This window comes from Ailuropoda melanoleuca, chromosome X (genome assembly GCF_002007445.2).
Source record: "Ailuropoda melanoleuca isolate Jingjing chromosome X, ASM200744v2, whole genome shotgun sequence".
NCBI lineage: Eukaryota > Metazoa > Chordata > Mammalia > Carnivora > Ursidae > Ailuropoda > Ailuropoda melanoleuca.
Genome location: NC_048238.1, coordinates 56587646 through 56609922, shown reverse-complemented (window position 1 = coordinate 56609922; position 22277 = coordinate 56587646). Strand labels below are relative to the sequence as shown.

At 34.8% G+C, this 22277-nt stretch overlaps 1 protein-coding gene across 8 annotated transcripts in view; it reads left to right on the top strand.

Annotated features, from left to right (window-relative positions):
• ATRX (ATRX chromatin remodeler) overlaps positions 1 to 17898 on the top strand; it is a 310799-nt gene extending 292901 nt beyond the window's left edge. For 5 of the 8 annotated variants that reach the window (XM_034649523.1, XM_019809464.2, XM_019809463.2 and 2 more), the window contains 5 exons: positions 10660 to 10809; positions 11661 to 11786; positions 12538 to 12633; positions 13167 to 13295; positions 14330 to 17898. In XM_034649523.1, coding sequence (XP_034505414.1) covers positions 10660 to 10809; positions 11661 to 11786; positions 12538 to 12633; positions 13167 to 13295; positions 14330 to 14608 — 780 coding nt within the window. In that variant the 3' untranslated portion in view covers positions 14609 to 17898. The remainder of the gene's footprint in view (positions 1 to 10659; positions 10810 to 11660; positions 11787 to 12537; positions 12634 to 13166; positions 13296 to 14329) is intronic. The other 3 variants (XM_002928759.4, XM_019809462.2, XM_011236680.3) reach the window with 1 other exon arrangement.
• Positions 17899 to 22277: the final 4379 nt, after the last annotated feature.

Genomic DNA, 22277 nt, shown 5'->3' with positions numbered 1-22277 from the left:
TTAAATGAATTTTAATTTGTTAGGAATTCAGAATTCATTAGGAATTCAAAAGCAGGAACTTTTTTGCCTTTGTAGACAAATTAAAAGACATGTCTGTTCTTTCTAGATTATAAGTTTCCTACTACTGGCTTGTGAGGGTAGAGATCGTGTCAGTGAATCTTCATCACTATATTCCTAGTACCTGGCATAATACCTAGCACATAGCGAGTATTTGTTAAAAATGTGACAAGTGAACAAATGAATTTTTATCCTATAATTGCAAGCTGACAGTTGTAAGGCAGTGGTTGACGGTTGACGTGCCTTTAAAGTAGTGTTTTTTCTTGTGTGTAGTTTTTGGACTAAGAGTAATAGCATCTGAATAGATTCTGAATAGCATCAGAATCACCTGGCAGCTTGATAAAAATGCAGATTACTGGCTTCATCTAAGACCTACTGAATCAGTTTCTGGGAGTGAGCCCTGGGAATCTGTATTTTTAACAAAGTCCTCCACTGTTCTATAGCTATAAGGTATATAGTAGCGTGATTTGCCTTTATAGTTATTAGCTCAACCTTTGAATTAAGAATAATAATAAACAGTAGCTAACATTTATTGAGTGCTTTTTATTCCAGGCACTGTACTAAGGGCTTTACTCATATTGAATCATTTATTATTATTATTTTTATTTCTTATAGCCACCTTACAAAGCTGGTACAGTTTGTTTTTATCTTACAAATGATGAAATTATAACAGAGAAGTGGTGGCACCTGCATTTGATCTCAGTGCCGTAATCAGACTCCATACTCTTTAACCACTATACTCTACTGTCCTGGCATTAATTTGTTACGTGATTAAACTTGTGGAAGAAGTAAACTGAGGCACTGTCCTTTGATATGACTTCACACTCCTTTTTTTTTAATTTCCAACTTTCTTTTTCATTGAGATATAATTGACATGTAATAGTTTCAGGTGTACAACATAATGATTGATCACCACAGTAAATCTAGTTAACATCCATCACCACACATGGTTACAAATTATTTTTTCTTGTGACAAGAACTTTTAAGACCAAGTCTCTTAGCAACTTTGAAATATACACTACAGTATTATTTACTATAGTTGCCATGCTGTACATTACATCACCAGAACTTATTCATCTTACCCTTTGACAAACATCTCCCCATTTCACACACAACCTCAGCTCCAGGTAACCACCACTCTACTCTGTTTCTATGAATAATTCAGCTTTTTAGATCTCACTTAGCATGATGCCCTCAAGGTCCCTCCATGTTATAGCATTGACAGGATTTCCTTATTTTCTGGCCAAATAATATTCCGTTGTCTATGTATACCGCATTTTCTTTATCCATTCGTCCATCAGTGGACACTTAGGTTGTTTCCGTGTCTTGGCTATTGTAAATAATGCTATGATGAATGTGGGGGTTCAGGTATCTTTTTGAGTGTTTTTCTTTCCTTCTGATTAATACCCAAAAGTGAAATTACTAGATTATATGGTAGTTTTATTTGTAATTTTTTTGAGGAAACTTCAGGCTATTTTCCATAATGATTGTACCAATATCTATTCCCACCAACAGTGCACAAGTGTCCCGTTTTCTTCACATCCTCATACTTCTTGATCAATACTATGGGTTTATGAAAAAGCATTTTCAGTGTTATCAAGGTGTGTAATACTGGAGAATGTAGATTTTATCCTTTAGTTACTGCAGAATCCTAGGTTGGCAAAGCTGATTCGAGTCCTCCTTAAGTATCTTGGATGCTGAACTTACTTATCTCTATCATTGAATCAGTACAGCATAGTTGTTAAAAACAAGAGTCCTTGAGAAAGATCACCTGGATTTGAATCTTGACCTTCATCAAGTTATTTGACTTCTCTGTGCCTCAGTTTCTTGATCTATAATTCCGAGATATTTATGTCTGTTGTTCTTCAAAAATCTCATCCTCTTTATTTTTATTTTCATCTCCTACTGAGACTGTTATTAGTAAATGCCTGCCCTTCTGCTTTTAGCTTCCATATCTTATAGCTTTTCTTTTGCCTCATTCTGATCTCCTAGCTCACTAAGTTATTTTTTAGCTACACCTCTTCTGCTTTTTATATTATCCATTGAGTTATTTATTTCAGTGATTATTTTTTATCTCTTATATTTCATTTTGGCTCTTTTAGGTAATTTTTGTTTGAATTTCATATTGGCAATTCCTTTCCTTATTTCTGGAAGTATACTTTCATGCTTATTTTGAATTATTGGTACATTTTTTCAATAACTCTGCTTCAAATGGCATATAGTGCCAGTTTGTTGTCACTCCAGGGATGGTGTGTGTGTGTGTGTTTGCCTGTAAGTTCCTGGGATTTATGTTTCTTTTCCCTTTCTGTAGTTTCCATGGGTCACCTGTGGTGGGAGGGAGCCAGCAGCCCATGCTGATTCATGATCTTAGAAATATCATCAGTTACATGGTGATAACAGCAGTGTGTACTTCATAGAGTTACTATGAAAATTAGATATCCCATGTAAAGTTCTTAGCATGCAAGTTAGCTTGCAATTATGCATTCAATTTAGCTTTAAAAAATCTATAGAGAGCTGACTTAAAGAATTCAGATCCCAGGTTTAGAAAACTGTTTTTGATAGGTTAAATATAGAGCTAACTAGGGGTAAAAAGGATAATGACCCATCTTTCAGACTTTGTGCTGTCCCAGAATTCTGTCACATTGTGTAGTGTTGTCTGTCTCCATTATTGCAAAGAAAATAAGGAAAAATGATTAATTTAAAATATTTTCCTATTTTGAAAATTTTCAAACCAGAAAAATATAATGGATACTCATATACCCATCACCTAGATTTAGTAATTGTTAATATTTTGCCACATTTGCCTCCTCTGTTTTTCTGAAATATTTTAAGTTATATTTTTTAAATTATGTATTTATTTTTTAGAGAGCGAGTGTGAGTGGGGTGGGGGAAGGAGCAGAGGGGGGGAGAGAGAGAATCTTAAGCAGGCTCCTTGTTGAGTGTGGAGCCCAATCAATATAGGGCTCGATCTCATGAACCTGAGATCATGACCTGAGCCAAAATCAAAAGTCAAATGCTTAACCAGCTGAGCCACCCAGGTGCCCCAAATTATATGTATATATTTAAATTATAAGATTATGGTAATTCACTTGTAAATATTTCAGTATAAGTCTCAAATATAAGGACATTTCAAAAAATAGACATTCCTAATATAACCACTATACCATAAAAATAATAACTTCTTAATTTCCTAACATCATCTAATACCACACCTGTATTCAAATTACTCCAGTTGTCTTGAAAATGTCTTTTATAGCTCCTTTGTTCAAATCAGATTCCATTCAAGGTACACACACTATATTTGATTGTTGTATCTCGTTGTATTCATTTTAATTTAGTGCACTCATCTTCCCTCCATTCTGGATTTATTTCCTGTTGGTGTGTTTGAATTTCCATCTCTTACATATTCTGTAAACTGGAAATTAGACTCAAAACCTTGATTAAATTCATTACCAGTATTTCTGGCAAGAATGTTTTATAGATAATGTGTAAAAAGACATTAATATATTTTTTTAAATACAGGATAAGGCAAAGTGTGAAGCAAAAGGAGTAATACGTATCGAGTGCTTGTGCTATGTTCCTTTAAATACACTGTCTCATTTAATTCTTACAATAACCCCATGAGTTACTGATGGTATTATCCCTTTGTAGTAGGGGAATTGGTTCCAAGAGATCACCAAACTATTAAATGGCAAAGTTAGAATTCAAGAAGAGAAAGAAAAAAGTTAAATAAGGCCATTTATCTTTACATACACATAAAAAAATTTACTAACAAGTCACTTGTTCTCTGTGTCTCAATCTCTAGTAAAATAAGAGCAACAAATTGACTTGACCTTCACATTAATTACTCTGGCTTATCATGCTCTCATTTTAGGCAATGAGAGGTATCCTTTAAATAGCAGCTAAAAATTTTTTTAACATATATACATTCACAGAACAGGTAATAACTTATTGGTCCTTCCATGACAGCCATGTATCTAGGATTTTCTAGGACAATTCTGATATCCAACAATTTGTCCTATCAAACATCTCCTGAATTTTTCATTAGAAATACTTGCTTAAAGTGTAAAACTTCTCTCTCTCTGTACAGTAATACATTGTTTGTTTTCTGAAGTGGGGAGGAGTGTCTGCTTTAGACCTTTAGAAAAGGTTGGAAGTAAGAGAAAGTAGTAAAGAACACCAGTAGAATTTTTCCAGTTAGCTGACCAAGAGAAGAAAATATTTTGGTGAAGAGAAGGATTAAATTCTGTCAGATGTTTCTGGTGGATCGACAGGATGAGGTCTGAGAATTGACCGTCAGATTTGGCAATGCAAAGGTCATCGGTAAACCTGGCACTGTGCATAAGCACTTCATATGTAATATTTAATCTCCACAGTAGATCTTGTGAAGTAGATACTTATTAGGCCCATTTTACAGAGCAGGAGACTGAGGTTCAGAGAGATAACTTACTCAAGGACATAGGGCCAGTGAGCGTTAGAACTAGGATTTAAATCCAGTAAGACTATAGGTCTGCATTGTCCAATACAAGAGCCTGCTACATGTGGTTATTTACATTTGCATTTAAACATATTAAATTAAACTTTTAGTTCCTCAGTTGCACTAGTAACATTCCAGGTACTCAGAGATCATATGTAGTTCCCATTGGACAGCACAGACAGAACATTTCCATCATTGCCCAGAGTTCTTTTGGATAGCAGTACTCTAGAGCCTTTGATCGTAACCACTGTACATAAAGCCTCCCAATTTACAAAGTTATAAATGTGTGTGTGTGTGTAATTTAAACTAAGTCTTGCCATTAAATTTTCCTCTGAAATTCAAAAGGCTGACACAGCTCTTTTTATCAGATCATTTGATTCCAGCAAAATTCTATTGGTATTTATATTTCAAACAGTCTGGTCATGAAATTGTTGTAGAGAGAAACCTGGAAGGCAAGGCTATGTATCCTTTCACTTTTCTTCCATTTTCATTTAGGGGAGTTCAGAAGGACATAACTAACTGGAATGATCAGTGATCCTGAATTAATATAAGGTACTTGAGTGCCACAGTATCTGTATATTAATATCCTAAAGTATGTTACTCAATTGGTTAGGTTGGCTGATTCAAATATGTCTTGTAACATTTTAGGAATAGTGGAAAATGTAGGCTGTGATACTTTTAGGTGAATTAAATAGGTGAATGCCTCCTCCCGTCTCTTCAGTTACTGATGTTTTCATGACCAAGGTTTTTGCATCATATTCATTACTTTGGACCCTTAAAGGAATATAAATTGCATGAGAGATTTGGTCAATGTAAGAATCACTAGATGACCTTATTTATATATTTTGGTTTTATTATTTTACCTTTTTAAATGTTTTCTTTCTTTAAAATGTAATTTGAACTGCTAAATATCTGCTTTCATTCCTATTTCATATGTCTTCTTTCTGTATCCTTTTTATTAGTATACCTATAGTTGAGTTAGAGGATGTTAACAGCATTTATGAAGTAAAGAGATAATATGAACTCCACATTGTGTAGCATGAGAATCAAGTTCCAATCCAGGCTCTACTTGGAAAGCTGCAGCCTCTAGAAAGTGACCACAGTCATATAAAATCTTGACTGACACTCTACCTCACAGTGAATTGCATGTGGCTTATGTAGTAATTATAATGGATAACAAATTTTTAAAGATTAAATGCTAAATATACTATCTAGTTCCTTGAATGTTAAATTGAATAGAAAACATTCTTCTGACCAAAGCAGACTTTGGCTCTTGCCTTCCACCAAAGTCAGTGTGGTAGCCTGGCCTTTTGTTCCTAGAGAGTGACAAGTTCTGTAGTTGTCACTATCTTATTTTTACTTAAAATTTGGGAATCTGGATATGTTTATAAATGCTGTTTGGCAAAAGTATGTGCTCTTGACCTAAAAATATGGTATGAGATGGTATGTGAACTTTATTCAGTATCTCTCCTAGTTACTTATCAAGTATGTCGCTTTTTTTTTTTTCCCAGTGTAGTTTGGGGAAAAATGGGCTTCGAATTTGAAAGTAAAAACTTTTTTTTAAAACCAGGAATATTAAGTTTCTTTACTAAAAATCTAGACTTACTGAAGTAATAAAAGGAATTTTTTCATAGCTTTTTGAGTAGGTCCTGTGGCACTTAAGTATTCCAGCGGCATTTTACTTCCAGATATTATAGAACTCAAATCAAAGTGATGGCAAGCAAAATATTTTGAAACATGGCAAACCCCCACCCTGAGGCAAAGACTTGATTGTTTTTAAAAATTTTATTTTCAAGGTTGAATTTCAGGATTGATTAGATGGGAATTTTTGTCAGCTTGCCAAATACTTTAAACTTCTAAATAAATTAACTTAAACTTTTCATTTATCATTAATTTTGTTTTATTAATTAAGCTAGTCATTTTTAAAGCTTAAACTAACGTAGCTGTTAGCTAGAATATAGACCGTGCTTTTTCCCAGTTTGTAAGCTCTTTCACTTATTGAAGGAAAAATAAAGTTTAGACAAAGAAAAGGTACACATTTGGATATAATTTAAACCTCATTTTCACGACTGTTGGCCTAGTGATTATAGATTCTGTTCCAGTATTGTTTTCAATAATAGTGTTGCTATAGCAACTAATAAATGCATGCTTCAAAGAAACAAAAAACCTTTCCACCGATTGTGTTGTGTATTGAGATGAAACTTTTCTTTATTAACTTGTATAATTTGCTCTAGACTTTGCAAAACAGTTTTTCCCAAAGAAATATTCTGAGAATCCTGTTACACACTTTTTTGCTATCTTAATCTTTCATCTGTTTCTTGTATTAAGAATATGCTACAATTAATTTACAAAGGGAAAGATGTAGAAACAGTTTATATCAGAAATTCTGTATCTTCTTTCAGTTATTTGTGTCTTACACAGCACTCTAGAGGAAAGAAATATGTTTGCCCTCCTACTTCTGAACTATGTAAATGAATCTTGTTCCTATAAAAGTCAGTTAACACACGTGGTGTCTTTTCTTTGTTAAAAATGAAGATTGTGGTAAACATACTTGTTTAAGTCCTTGAGTATTATTGGCATAGTTATTGTATGAACAAGTGGTTGAAATACACTAAAGTTTGCCCGTTAAACTATTTTGTTGCAGATTGAGTAATAGTGAAGAACTGGAAGTGGCCTAAATATTAATAAACCCTTAAATAGAATAATTAAATAGATTATAAGGTTTATCTATGTAATTTGTAAGCCCCTTGTAGCCGTTAAAGATGGTTTGTATTTGATATAAAATGATGTCCATGGAAAGATACTAATTGCAAAAAGTGTTTTCAAAACTATAGTAAAATCCCATTTTTATGTAAAAGTGTGTGTGTGAGTATAAAGTGTAAATGTGTGGATAAATGTATGACAGATGGTACTGTTAGTTATCTCTAGGTTTTATAATAGGAAATTAGCATTGTTTCCCTAATTTTTTTTTAATTCTTTGAAAAGAAGGGAACATAGTAGGCAGTAGAAACAATTTGAATGGTTTTTTGGTTTGATGTTAGGAGGGAACTAATGTTTTAGGAAAATGGTCCAAACATTTTTAATGATACAAAATAAAGTCACATGCATTTTTCCTCTGACTTACCAGCATTTTAGTTGACTGTGGGTCAAAAGGAAAGTTATTACATGGACAGAAGCTGAGCTTCTACCATAATCTGACCTTAATAAGGCAATCATGTTTGACTTGAGAGGGTAGATCTGAAATCTGAAATTGGTAGGGAGAAGACATTAAGGTGTTTGGGAAGTGGTGTTTCCTAAAATGAATATCTCCTGAAGATGAAAGTGGTAAAATAGTTCATGTCAGGTTTAGGCTACACATGAACTGGTTTTTCACAGGTTTGTGTCTGAGAATTGTGTTTGCTTCAGTTTTTATATTTTCCTTTATTAAAAAGTTAGCATATTTTTAAAAACTTCAAAAAATACAGAAGTATTAAAAGTGAGGGAAAAAATAGACCTATTGAGGTTTCTCCCACCCCAAAATCCTTCGGGGTAGTCTTTTTTATTCGAGAACAGATCTGGGAAATGGAGGAACTATGCCTCAAGAAAACATTTATAGTGTGATAGAATGATCGCTGGCTAGAAGTCAGGAAATTCAGCTTCTAGTCCCAGCCAGCCTGAGCTGTGTGTTTGGAACAAGTTACCTTGCCTCTCTGGATATGGGTTTCTACCAATTCTAAGGTGATAAGTTTGGACTTTGAAATTATAGGATGATAAGAACTGACGTGATAAAATTCCCTGATACTTCAGACATTTTTTAAAGGGCATAAATGAGAGTGTGTGTGTGTGTGCGTGCGTGCGTGTGACTGCGCATGCACATTGCATACATGCATCTCTTGAAAGGCTTTATCTCTAACCATAAAAAAGTAATTAATGTATGAACTCTTGTGTTTATAATTGAGAAATAAACACTGCATGTAATTGACATAAGATTTATTTCCAAAGAATTGGGTGTTTCATCTGTTTCTGCTATTCTCGTATCATCCTGTTATACATGTGAGTGGAGAGGATTTCATTTTGTTTTAACTGACAGTCATAGCTAGATGAAATTATTCATTATTATAGAGAGAATCAGTGGCACAACTGAAAGTAAATCAGTTCCTGGCATACAATTCTTGGTCTTTCTCTTAGGTTGCTTTCTTAGAGAAATGAAGTTATTTTTGACTATGGTTAAGAACATCACTGATTGCTAGACAGAAGTAAAATTAGGGACTATGCATAGAGCATTTTTACCTTGTAATTTTATTTGGTATTCTGTAGAATAGCTGACTTTTCTAATTGTATTTGGCATGGTCACTTGCTAAAAATATAAGTCAGTGTTATCTGGTTTTATTATATACTTCTCTCTTGTGTCATACTTGGCGGGGTGGGGGGGTGAGCATGGGAGACATACATCTGAAGAAGCATTATCTTTTAATAGAATTTAATTCATATTGGCCTGTCTCCCTACTTACCTGGTCAGTAACTGTGAACTTCGGAGATCTGTTTAGTGACAGTAAACCTGTTTTATATGGCATAGGCATGGGAAGTCAACTTTGATGACAGATTTCTACACTGGTGTAGAAGAGAAATGTTTAGCTAGTGTTTCAAAAGAACTAAACCTGTTATCATCTGTGTGTTCCACCATTAGGCTTTCTTGAGCCCCCTCCTGTGTATGGTCTTCTAATGTTTTCGGTTTTCAACAAAAGAAATAGCATATCATGTCAAAATGAAGTATAAAATCTCAACTACAGCTGTATTCATTAATGAAATGAATTCCTTTTATCTCATGGAATGATGAAATAATTATTTCAAGCATATATTGGGGTAGCAAGATAAAGAGTTGTTTCAGTGATACCAAATATTCTGATTATTTAGAATTAGTGTCAGCATTTCCTATTGTACAGAAAAATTCTTAGGGCTCATGATTTGAATCTTTCATCTTGAGTTATTTAACAGACATTTGTGTTCCTACCATGTGTTGTAATACTCTGGGGGTGGATGAAGATGTAAAGACAGAATTATTTTCAAGTGTGGGATTTGTCTGTGCTGAAACTTAGGAAGGCATTAAGCATTACTAGATGTAGATTAAATTTAATATACTTAATACCTCTGCAACCTTTCCTTTGCCCTGTAATTATTTATGTTCCTTCCCTAGATTCACACTCAATTTAGAAAGTGTGTTCTAAGAGAACTTGCTGTTAGAAGCTATGAAAAATCCTTTTGTAAAGTGAATTAATTTGCCTTTTATATATCCAGGTTTTCATCTGTGATTTCTTAATAAACAACTTGTGAGTATTTTAATTTTTTATTAGCAAGTAACATATCTATGGTTCACTTTAACCCCCTCCTCCCAGTCTCTCTCTTTCTCATAATCATAATTACACAGAGCAGGAGTTTGGTTGTTCTGTTGAGTATATAAATGATCCCAGGTTTTAAGCTTTTAATTTTTGTAGCCTTACAAGACTGACTTAAGACACTATAACTTAAAAAAAACCACCATCACAATAAAATGATGAACAATGTTTATCAGTTTAAATTTGACCCATGCATCTTTACGATGTAATTTAAACCTTTCTACAATTGAAATATAAGGACTGTATATTCTAGTGAAACTGTCCTGTAGCTGTTTAGATTAATTTAGATTTGCTTTTCATTAGTATAGTGGCTGGTGGCCAAAGTGATTGTGAAAGAAGGTTGATAAATATGTATAAACAGGAGTAGCCATGATTTTTAGCACAAACATCCAATGTAATCTCTGATTTAAGCAGACTTATATTAGCATTTATTATCAACTCAGAACATATACAAAACAAAATGCATATGAAAAAAATTAGAAAAAAGGTGGAGAAAAAAACCTCAAAAAAAAATTAAAAAATTGTGAACCCCTTAAACATGCTTATATAAAGATTGTTATATAGGAAGTTCTTACATAAGAGGCTGGTGTTGCATGAATTGTAACCGTTTTCTAAGTGATTTATATCAGATATATCAGAAATATGTGTAGCAGCCAGTGTCTAGTTTTTAGACTGACAGTAGACCAAAGAACTATGGAGATAGGATCCAGAGAGAAAAAATAATTCTCTGTTGTTTCGGCCCCCTCTAAACAGGACACCATACTTGCAGAACTTCTTCAGATACATAAAGAACACATTGTAGGATATCATGAACATGATTCTCTTTTGGACCACAAAGAAGAAGAAGAGTTGACTGAAGAAGAAAGAAAAGCAGCTTGGGCTGAGTATGAAGCAGAGAAGAAGGTAGTTCATTCAAAATGCTCTTTGGTTTTTGTTTTTGTGTTAGTCATTTGAAAGAGCAGTCAGTAAGAAAAAGGGTCACATTTGGAACGGGTAATAATAATAGGGCGTCTTTAGGAGCAGAGTCCCCAAATATGAGTCTGTTAATAGGCTTTGGCCACCTTTGGTGGTAGAATGGGAGGAAAGAAGAAAATAGTTTCCACTTAAAGAGTAGCAGCCCCGGTTCTGTTTAGCACTTGCTGAATTGAGAGATTAGTGTGAAGCTATATATTTAGCATCACTTAACTCCCGTCAACACCCTCACTCAAGTAACAGACATACAGGAGCTTAGAGTTGGGAGGTAGCAGGAAATGTTTCTTTGACATGTGTACCATGAAATCAGAATTTTGACTGAATGTCAGAACACAAACATATTCCATTATTGGACATTAATGTCAGTCTCCAGCAGCAACTTTATTTAAAATAATTCCATGTCTGTTTTATACACCAACCCGCTTGAGCAAAAATGTGCCTGAGCATGAGAAACCTTATCCTAGTACCTGAATTCTTTTTAAACTCCTAACTCATTGTACCAAACTTCTTTAACGTTAATGTGGTGTTAGGAGTCTCATTAGAATTCTCTGAGTTGCCCCATTCTGTGGGAATTATCAGAAAAAAGAATACACCTTTAAGGGTTAAAGCTTTCCGTGTAATAAGATCTTGGTTTCGGGTGAAAAGGGTGTTTTGTTTGTGTGTGGAAGAGTGTTAATAATTTCTTAGATCTGAGAATGTGGATTCTTTTCTAAACCAGTAGGTGATGTAGAATTTCAAGTTTTAAATCACAGTGTGGAAAGTGCATAATTTTTTGTTTTTAGGGACTGACCATGCGTTTCAACATACCAACTGGGACCAATTTACCCCCTGTCAGTTTCAACTCTCAAACTCCTTATATTCCTTTCAATTTGGGAGCCCTGTCAGCAATGAGTAATCAACAGCTGGAGGTAAGTTGTGAAGTACAAAAGTAGTTTAACTTGAATTAAAGGCAATTTCAAGTGCCCTGTTGTTTGAGGGTTCCCTATGCAGGAATATCACATTCTCCAAAAGATTACCTCTGAATAGACCAAGAAATTTTTCTTTTATTTGTTGACCTTTTTGAACCATCTTAGTATAGTAAAATGTGGTTTGTTCAGAGCACAAGAGAATTAGGCCTTGAATTAATGTTCTTTGAATTATTTTAATTAAGAAATAATAGGGCAGTTGACTGGCTAGGGAAATAGCACTCTCTTATAAAATATTTTGAATAAACAAATTAACTTGCTTAATGTTTGAAAATAGGATAAATACATTTATATTCTGATGCAGTGTAGATGCAGCATTAAGTATGTGATAATGTCCAGTATTACGAAGCAAGTTATTTAAAACTAGAATCAATTATGAATCAAATAAGAAAGATTAGGTTTTATTTTACCAATTATGTAATAACTTAATTGAATCTTGTGGCTTCCTTTTGAAAACGTACTTGTGGAGTCATTTAAATTGATAAACTATTGGTGCAAACCCAAACTTATATCTTCCTAACAGGACCCTCATTGATAAGTTTTACCCACTTTATTGATGCTGCATTTTGCTGCTTTTCAATTGTTTGAAGAGTTTTAAAACCAAGTGCTATAAATTGGCAAAAGGAAGGATCCCTATACTTTACAACCATATGTCTTTTATATGTCCTATATAACATTTCTTGCATTCTTCTAGGACCTCATTAATCAAGGAAGAGAAAAAGTTGTAGAAGCAACAAACAGTGTGACAGCAGTGAGGATTCAGCCTCTTGAAGATATAATTTCAGCTGTAGTAAGTTAATTGGCAGTTATCTTACTCCAACTTGATATTTTTGTCATGTCCCCCCCTCCCCCCGGCCCTTTTGTTTTTATTTTTAATTGTTGTTTGCTTCACTCCTTCTGTGGGGAAAACAACATAATTCTTATAACTTGATTTGCAATAGTAAAATGCTAGTAAACTGGATAATAGTGCTAAGCTGTAATTCAGCATTTTTACCTAAATGTTGGCACAAAACAGAAATGGATAATATCCCAAATGATTGGGAAGTCAATCAGTCACAGAAATGTATGTGTTCTTTACGTAAACATACCTTATCAGTTACACAAATTAAATCCAAGTAGTTTCATTCCAGAGATAGCCAAACCACTCTTGTACAACAGTGGATAACTTAGTAGTACCCTGCTTTTACATCCTTGTTTTCCTTAGAAAAGAATGAAGGAAAGGGGGAAAAAGACCTTTTAAAATCCTGAATAGTTTTGAGTACCTTAATAATTTTCCCTCAGCTTTACTGCAATAAGAAGTAAATGAAACCTTTTTCTTTTTAGTGGAAGGAAAACATGAATCTCTCAGAGGCCCAAGTACAGGCGCTAGCATTAAGTAGACAAGCCAGCCAGGAGCTTGATGTTAAACGAAGAGAAGCAATCTACAATGATGTATTGACAAAACAACAGATGGTAAGAGTTCGACTACCTCTAAGTTATGTCCAATTTTCTTGAATTTATAATAATGGGTTTGTGTGACATCTGTGTCAATAATCATCCTTCCCTCATATGGATGGATGACTGGTCGTTGGTTTTTCTTGGAAGAAATTTTGTCAGAAAACAGTAATTGTCAAGTAAAGGTAATATCTGGGTTACAGGGTTACAGAAGAGCAACAAATTCCTAAATGGGTCTCCTTGAAGATTATATAGGATCTCTTCCACATAATTTTATTTTTTGTGTATTCTGGACATCTAAAAAGGAATTTTTGCCAGACTTCTACCATATTTACCATTTTTAAACAACTTAATAAAATAAGTATACTTTTAATATATTTGAGATTTAAAAAAAAAGTGGAGCTATAGATGATACATGTCACAGGCTCCTACTAAGTTATATGATTCTTTAAAAGACTAGCGTATACCGGGACCTTTGATCATTTTTCCCAGCATAGTTGTTTGCCAGCCATCTGCTTTTCACTGGGAAATTTCAACTCTTCACTCCAGGGAATCAATTTCTATGGCATGAATTTTACTTAGAAAGCACTTGTAGAATTATTGATTTTAAATTATCTTAGGAAATTTGAGACATTCCGGGTAGGAATTATTCCCACTGCAAGTGTTTTTTCCCTTTGGTATTTATCACTAAAAGTGTTTGTCATTATGTGAAATATTTGAAAGAATGAAGAAGAAATGAGATTTGACAAAAACCTCTGTAACTAATACTTGAAACTAATCATAGTGCAGGACAGGTTACTATGGCAACTAACCTAAACGCTGCTTGCAATACAATAGTCAAGTCATTAAGAGAATTTAGCCCTAAATGGTGTTGCTAACTGGTTTCTACAGTAATGGTCCTGTGAATGCCTCAAATTAGTAATGGTGGTAACAATAATGTGTTTTCCTTTTGGTATGGTACACCCTTAACAAATTGATTTTAACTTAAAACTTGATACTTGCCTCTTTGAGACAGGTCATGCACTTGTAACAGCTCCCTTTTCTCTCTTTAGTTAATCAGCTGCGTTCAGCGAATACTTATGAACCGAAGGCTCCAGCAGCAGTACAATCAGCAGCAACAACAACAAATGACTTATCAACAAGCAACACTGGGTCACCTCATGATGCCAAAGCCTCCAAATTTAATCATGAATCCTTCTAACTACCAGCAAATTGATATGAGAGGAATGTATCAGTCAGTAGCTGGTGGTATGCAGCCACCACCCTTACAGCGTGCACCACCCCCAATGAGAAGCAAAAATCCAGGACCTTCCCAAGGGAAATCAATGTGATTTTGCACTAAAAGCTTAAAGGATTGTTAAAATCATAGAAAGATCTTTTATTTTTTTAGGAATCAATGACTTAACAGAACTCAACTGTATAAATAGTTTGGTCCCCTTAAATGCCAATCTTCCATATTAGTTTTAATTTTTTTAATAGGGCATACCATTTTTTCCTGACATTTGTCAGTGATGTTGCCTAGAATCTTCTTACACACATTGAGTACAGAAGATATTTCAAATTGTTTTCAGTGAAAACAAGTCCTTCCATAACAGTAACAACTCCACAGATATCCTCTCTAAATTTTTATGCCTGCTTTTAGCAACCATAAAATTGTCATAAAATTAACGAATTTAGGAAAGAATACAGATTTATATATTCGTTCTTTACATATAAAAACACACAGCTGAGTTCTTAGAGTTGATTCCTCAAGTTATGACATACTTTTGTACTTAATCCATTTCTTTATTAAAATGATTGAAATGGTTTTAATGTTCTTTTGACTGAAGTCTGCAACTGGGCTCCTGCTGTATCATCTCCGTGACTGAAAGTTAGAAACTAAGGGTTATCTTTGACACAGAATTGTGTGCAATATTCTCAAATACTACTGCTCTGAAACTTGGCGGAGTCTTGCAGTTATCTTAGCATTGTATAAACAGCCTTAAGTATAGCCTAAGAAGAGAATTCCTTTTTCTTCTTTAGTCTTTCTGCCATTTTTTATTTTCAGTTCTATGTGCTGAAATAATTACTTGTAAAATTTCAGGGTTGTGTATTATCTTCCACACATGAATTTTCTCTCTCCTGGCACTAATATAAAGCACATCTCTTAACTGCTTGGTGCCAGTGCTAGTGCTTCATCCTGTTGCTGGCAGTGGGATGTGGACTAACAAAATCAAGTTCTAGCATTTTAGGAGGTTAAGGATGATGGTGTGGTTGTAGGGTCACACCCTGTTTTATAAACAATATCAAAATGGCAGAACCATTGCTGACTTTTTAAGTTCACATGAGGAATGTGCTTTAATAATTCCCAGTACTGTCAGTATTGTGAAATAATTCCTCTGAAAGTTAAGGATCACTGGCTTCTATGCTCTTCCTCTTTTCTGTCATCGTCATGTTCTTTTCCCCCAACTTCCCTATGTTATTTTAAATAAATTACGTTTCAAAGTTTGATTTTTTTTTTTAGTTTAGATCTGTGAGGCAATGTTCTGATCAAAATTAATTCATCTAATACCCTTTTTTGAAGTTTTACTAGAAAATCATTACATTGTTTTTCTTATTAATCCAGGCCTATAAAAATGACCTATAAGTTTATTCATGTACAATTTGGTTGCTTGAATTTCTTGAAGAAAAAGATTGTTAGACTATGGGAGTCAACTCAACATGGCAAAACCATTTTTGAGATGGTGTTGTAACAGGTAGTGGAAATAGCTAAGGAATTTCATTAAAAAAAAAAAGTTGGGTGGAGCAATTGCTTCTAGGTATCACTGGATTAGAATGAGTATAACATTAGCTAGAACTGTTTTGAGTTATTTGGATGATTAAGAGATTTCCATTTTTATCTTGAAAGAACTAGTGGTAAACATCTGAGAGCGCTAGGTTTGTGATACAGAATTTGTGAGGTTATGTGGATCTACTTCATCCCCCCTCCCACTTTACCATGGTGAGTTATCACTAACAAATTCCATATATTTGGATATTGTGCCAGCCATATAATCAGATTTACTTAATTGGGGTGGGGGGAAATGTGTGTTTACTCCAGAAGAAATGAAGAAGACAAGATTTATGAGATAAATATTTGAAGGCAGTACACTCTGGCCGACTGTTGTCAGTTGGTATTTCTACAAGTCCGGAATACCTTAAACCTGATTTACTATACCTGGGAATTTTCAACATTGTCTGATTACTTGATCAAAGACATGGATGTAAAAATTTTAGGCAACCTTCTAAACCTTTTTCACCGTGGATGAAACTATGACTTAAGGAATAATACATAGAAAGGATTAATTGGAACTAAGAGAGTTTGAAATAAAACTTGGACCACTTTGCATACACTCTTCTCACTTGACATTTTAGCTACATAATATGTACTTTGAGTATAACATCAAGCTTTAACAAATATTTAAAGACAAAAATCACATCAGTTAAGATACTAAAAGGCTCATTTTTATATTTGTTTTAGATGTTTTAAATAGTTGCAATGGCTTAAAAAATGACGATTTAAAATGTTGCTTGTAATACAGTTTTGCCTGCTAAATTCTCCATATTTTGTAACCTGTTTTATTTCTTTGGGTGTAAAGCGTTTTTGCTTAGTATTGTGATATTGTATATGTTTTGTCCCAGTTGTATAGTAATGTTTCAGTCCATCATCCAGCTTTGGCTGCTGAAATCATACAGCTGTGAAGACTTGCCTTTGTTTCTGTTAGACTGCTTTTCAGTTCCGTATTGAGTATCTTAAGTACTGTAGAAAAGATGTCACTTCTTCCTTTAAGGCTGTTTTGTAATATATATAAAGACTGGAATTGTGTTTTTAAAGAAAAGCATTCAAGTATGACAATAATACTATCTGTGTTTTCACCATTCAAAGTGCTGTTTAGTAGTTGAAACTTAAACTATTTAATGTCATTTAATAAAGTGACCAAAATGTGTTGTGCTCTTTATTGCATTTTCACAGCTTTGAAAATCTGTGCACATATTGTTTCATAGAAAATGTATAGCTTTTGATGTCCTATTTAATGGTGATTCTTTTGCACATTTAGTTATTTAATATTGGGAGGTCAAAAAGTTTGGTTTTTGAATCTGTTATATACTAAATTCTGTAAAAGGAGATCTCTAACCTCAAAAATAATTTACATACCAGGAAGCCTATGTGTGTTTGTGTTAGTTTTGGTTGTCTCTTTGTAATCCAGCACCATTTCCTGCTTCCCAACGGCTGCATCACTCATTTAAATCAAGCAGGACTACCAATCCACACTTGATAGAAAAGCTGCTTACCCTCCTGAAGCCATAGCAGGTTGATGGAAGCCTTATTACCTGGCCTCCAAAGAAGCTGAATATTTTGTAGTCTTCCCTTAGCTATGCCCATTTTCCCTCTATCACAAAATCAGATACTTAACATTTGTGCCCCAAACAAAACTTTAAGATAATTACTTACCTATTTCAGTACCATTGTTTCCTTTGAGGGTGGCATGTTGTGAAGCTATAGATACTTATTCTAACAGTAAATTAGGTCATTCTTTTACATGCTTATTTCACTAAAAATTGTGTTCATCTTATTTCACCAGATAGTCTCAAGTGACTTTTACCTATCTCCACATCAGATCTACCCTTAGAGATGAAAATTCTTCCATTGTGGATTTTTTTTTCAAGTCTGTAATCTGTGCCAATCCCAAAGGAGTTACCAAATTTCAGAAATGCTCTTTGTCTGTGCAACATTTTATATATGCTGTTATATGGAGGTGAATAAAAATTTAAAATCCAAAATATATATTGTTTCTAAGCTCAATATCTGCTAGGTAACCAAACTCTGCCCGCATTACTCATGTTGGATATAATAATGGAATGGCCCCACCTACCCCCACCGAAGAGTTTTACTCCCCAGAGTATGTACCGCCACAAAATTCCTTTATGATATATATTGCCACCCTCTCTGTGGAATAACCTTCCTGTCACCATTGTGCCTACTTGGCTAACTAAGGCAATTGCCCTTCCTCTCCTCACTTGGGAGATCTTTTTGATAGTGACCACTACATGCATTCACCAAAGAAGACAGCATATAAATCGAGGCCTTTATTAAAGGTAATGAAGATAAAGCTATAATCGAAGGAATGAGTGAGACAAATACTAAAATACGGCAGGCCCTCTTTAATACTCAAAACTACCACATATTCCAAGCAATCTCTACCCTGTAGCACTCCTCCAAATTCACCTCACCATTCATTCTGCCCTCACGTTCTCCCTGGTAGAAACATAAGGGAGGGGAATTGGCTCCAGTTTCCTTTAGTTAATCATATCAGATGAGAGACTTCTACCTGTTGAATAGATTCAGCCCTCTCCCCATAGTCCACACATCAAATACATGTTAGTTTTCAAGAAAGGTGAAGAGATGACATCAGATGCAAGGATGAGATTTGTTTCAGGTATATGAAGAGAAAGTGTAGTATTGAAAAGTAGAGTGGGATAGGGAAAGACAGACTAGATTGGAGTGGATTAATGAAGGATCTTGAAATCCTGTATAATTTCAATAGAGAGGGTAACAAGGGTTTGTGAGGTGGTTGATGTGTTCAAAGTAGCAATAAAGATGGTGATCTGGGCAGAGATAATTTGAATGGCTTAGAATGCAAAGTGAAGAAAGATGGGAGACAGGAAGATAATCCAGACATTCAGTGACAAGACTGTAGACAATTTTAAGGAAAAAGTCATTAGAGGTTGTGTAAGAGTGAACTTAAATTGCAAGAAGAAAATGTTATTTCCTACCTTTACCCAAGGAGCCAACTTTCTTGAGGATTTCTGGTTTTATGTGCAAAATTTCACTTAACTCTTTGAATACCCTCTCAAGCCTAATGATAAATCCCTTAGTGGCGTTCCTGTTCTTAATTTTCATTACTCCTAATTATACCCTCACACGTATATACAGAAAGTGAGTTTGGTCCATTTAACTGAATTGAGTGTAATTCTGTTTGTTTCCTCAAGCTAATTCTTCAAAGGGCAAAATCCATTCCTTTTAGTTTTTCTTCAGACCCATCCATTCCAAGTGCTAGTATCTGTTAATATATTTATAAGCTTCCTTTGGTATTTTCAAAGTGCCTTGTGGTTATTTTGTGTTAACCTGTATACAACATATCTGTGAGAAAAGTGAGAATAATTGCATTCTCCTCATGGCAGTTAAAAGTAAGAACAAAATAAAATCCACTGCACTCAGGAGGCAGAAAATATTAGTTACTTAAGTTACCTGGGTCTTTATATCTCATTTGGATAATAGGACTATAATAACTTTCCTGAAGGCAGAAGCCTGGACCAGGTGATTTCCTGAGATCCCTTTCAGCTTCAAGAATTAGGGTTTAACTATGAGCAAAGCACAATTTGAAGTCAAAAGGCAATGGGTTTGTCTAAGGTTACAAGGTAAGTTTGTGAACAGAATTAGAAATCGCTTGCCTTTGGTTAACGCTCTCCTACACTACGGTGTACCTTTTCTTTTCCTCTGTTTAGAAAAATGAGAGGTCTGACAGATATTTTAATGACAAAGCAGATAAGTCAAGTTGTAATTGGCTCTAATTACCACTTCCACAGCTGTAACCTCCTTTATCTTTCGCCCAGAGGCACTCCCAGAGCTGTGTTTCTAGTACTGCCTCTGGAACTCAGAAAATGAAAAACCGTTTTTAAGGATGTTTCTTATATCTTTTGTTGCCTGATTGGTTTATATACATGACAAAACATCAAGGTAAATATAAGTCAGCTCCTGTAAAGTCAGCTTTTAATGATAACTTCCCATTCTATTCATAACTATGAAGCCCAAATTAGGCCAATGTTTAAATCATCTGGTCTGGATGAAGCTTAGAATATTTATGTTGACTCTTACTTCGCAACACATATGGCATACTTTTTGAGATGTAGAATTTATAAAAAATCAAATCTTGTGACAAAAACCAATAGAAGAGTGAAATAGTAATCATTTTTTTTTTCTGTATCCTCTTGGCCTTACATGCCAGTAGCAAAGCCGGTAGAAGACTGTGTAGCCTGCTGAATACATTTCAATGGAAACAAAACCAAACTTAAGAAAAAAGAAACGTCGTTAATATAAATCATCTGAGGTCTTGTTAATTCATTCCCAGTTCTTGGTAGGTTTCAACTGTACAGCATGGAGGCTTTAGTGACGCAGGCTTGCTTGAATACTATCCGTAGTAAAGTAAACCTTTTGTTAGCAAGTTTTCTCGCCCTCTCTTCCCTTACCTTGCACACTCTACTGGTTGTGAAGGTTCAAATGAAGTGCCTGCCCGCAATTTTTTTCCCTTTCTCAAATGATCTCACCCCCCCCACCACATACATGCCCCTCTTTATATTCAAATAGTTTCAGAGGGGGGCACTTACAGAATCATAGAATGCTAGAGATAGTTGGGGTCTTAGATACCCTGTAGCCCAACTATCTCCCTTAACAATCTGGAAAACAAAGGCCCAGAAAGGGAAAGAGGTCCAAGGGTACCAATGTCTTCTAGCCTCTGTCCCCCTTCTCATTCCATTCCATTCAGATGCCTGCTATTTCACTTGAATTCCAATTCATTTTTTAGTCTGCCAGACCACATTAAGTAAATTTTTCAGATGGGAAATGTTTATGGGAAGTAGAGGAATGTGTGAACCAAAATGAAAGGGAAAATGGGAAGACCCCTGACATATTCCCCAAGCTTTTAATTTGGTATCCAGGGTGTTGGCTTCAGGACTTTGTTTCAGAGGGATATTTAATTTGTTTAAAAGGTTCTTTCACCACACTCAGCAAAGTTTAGACCAACAGGATCTAGAAGCACTGTTCACTTTTCAGATCTTAGTGTCCTTCAGTGCCAAGGATGGAATCATTCAGCCTTCCTCAAATGAGGTAGGTTAATGTACCAAGTACTTTAAAATCTTCTATTTCAAATGGTAAATGCTGCTGTATTCACAAGGAACAAGATACAAAGCTCTATGTTAGTGTAGTGATCTTGGTCAGGACAGAGGCAACTACTCTTAAGCTCTAGAGACATGCTATAAGGACCATGAACAGTTTATGTATTTCCAAAGAACTGAAAAAACAGCAAAATGATTTTAATATACTAGAATTTGGGGGCCTGGTTCTATCTGTATAAAGTTAGACAAGTTACTTTACCTCCCTGAATCTTCACCCACAAAGTGATAAAGACTTATTGAACACCCAAATCAGGCACTATGATTAGCCACTTATATAATTCCTGTTTTACAGATGAGGAAACAGGTTTAAAATAATTAAATTATTCACCCAAGTTCTCACAACTAACTGGAAGAGGCAGGATTCAACAACATGTATCACATTCTATGTTTTTGCCATTCAACAAGCTTGCAACCCTTCCTAGAACCATGATTTAATCTCAGCCTTTAGCAAACCACTTAGAGTACCTTATCATTTTGTTCTTTTGTTTTTTTAATAATAATTTATTATGTTAGTCACAGTACAGTATATCCTTAGTTTCTGATGTAGTGTTCCATGATTTATTATTTGTGTGTAACACCCAGTGCACCATGCAATATGTGTGCTCCTTACTACCCATCAACGGCCTATCCCAATCCCCTACCCTCCTCCCCTCTGAAGCCCTCAGTTTGTTTCCCAGAGTCCATAGTCTCTCCTGGTTCATAACCCCAACTGTTTACCCCCCTTCATTCTTCCCTTCCTTCTCCTACCGATCTTCCTGCTATTTCTTATGTTCCATAAATGAGTGAAACCATATGATAATTGTCTTTCTCTGCTTGACTTATTTCACTTAGCATAATCTCCTCCAGTCCTGTCCATGTTGCTGCAAATGTTGGGTAATCATTCTTTCTGATGGCTGAGTAATATTACATTGTATATCTGGACCACATCTTCTTAATGCAGCCATCTGTTGAAGGGCATCTCGGCTCCTTCCACAATTTAGCTATTGTGGACAATGCTGCTATGAACATTGGGGTGCATATGGCCCTTCT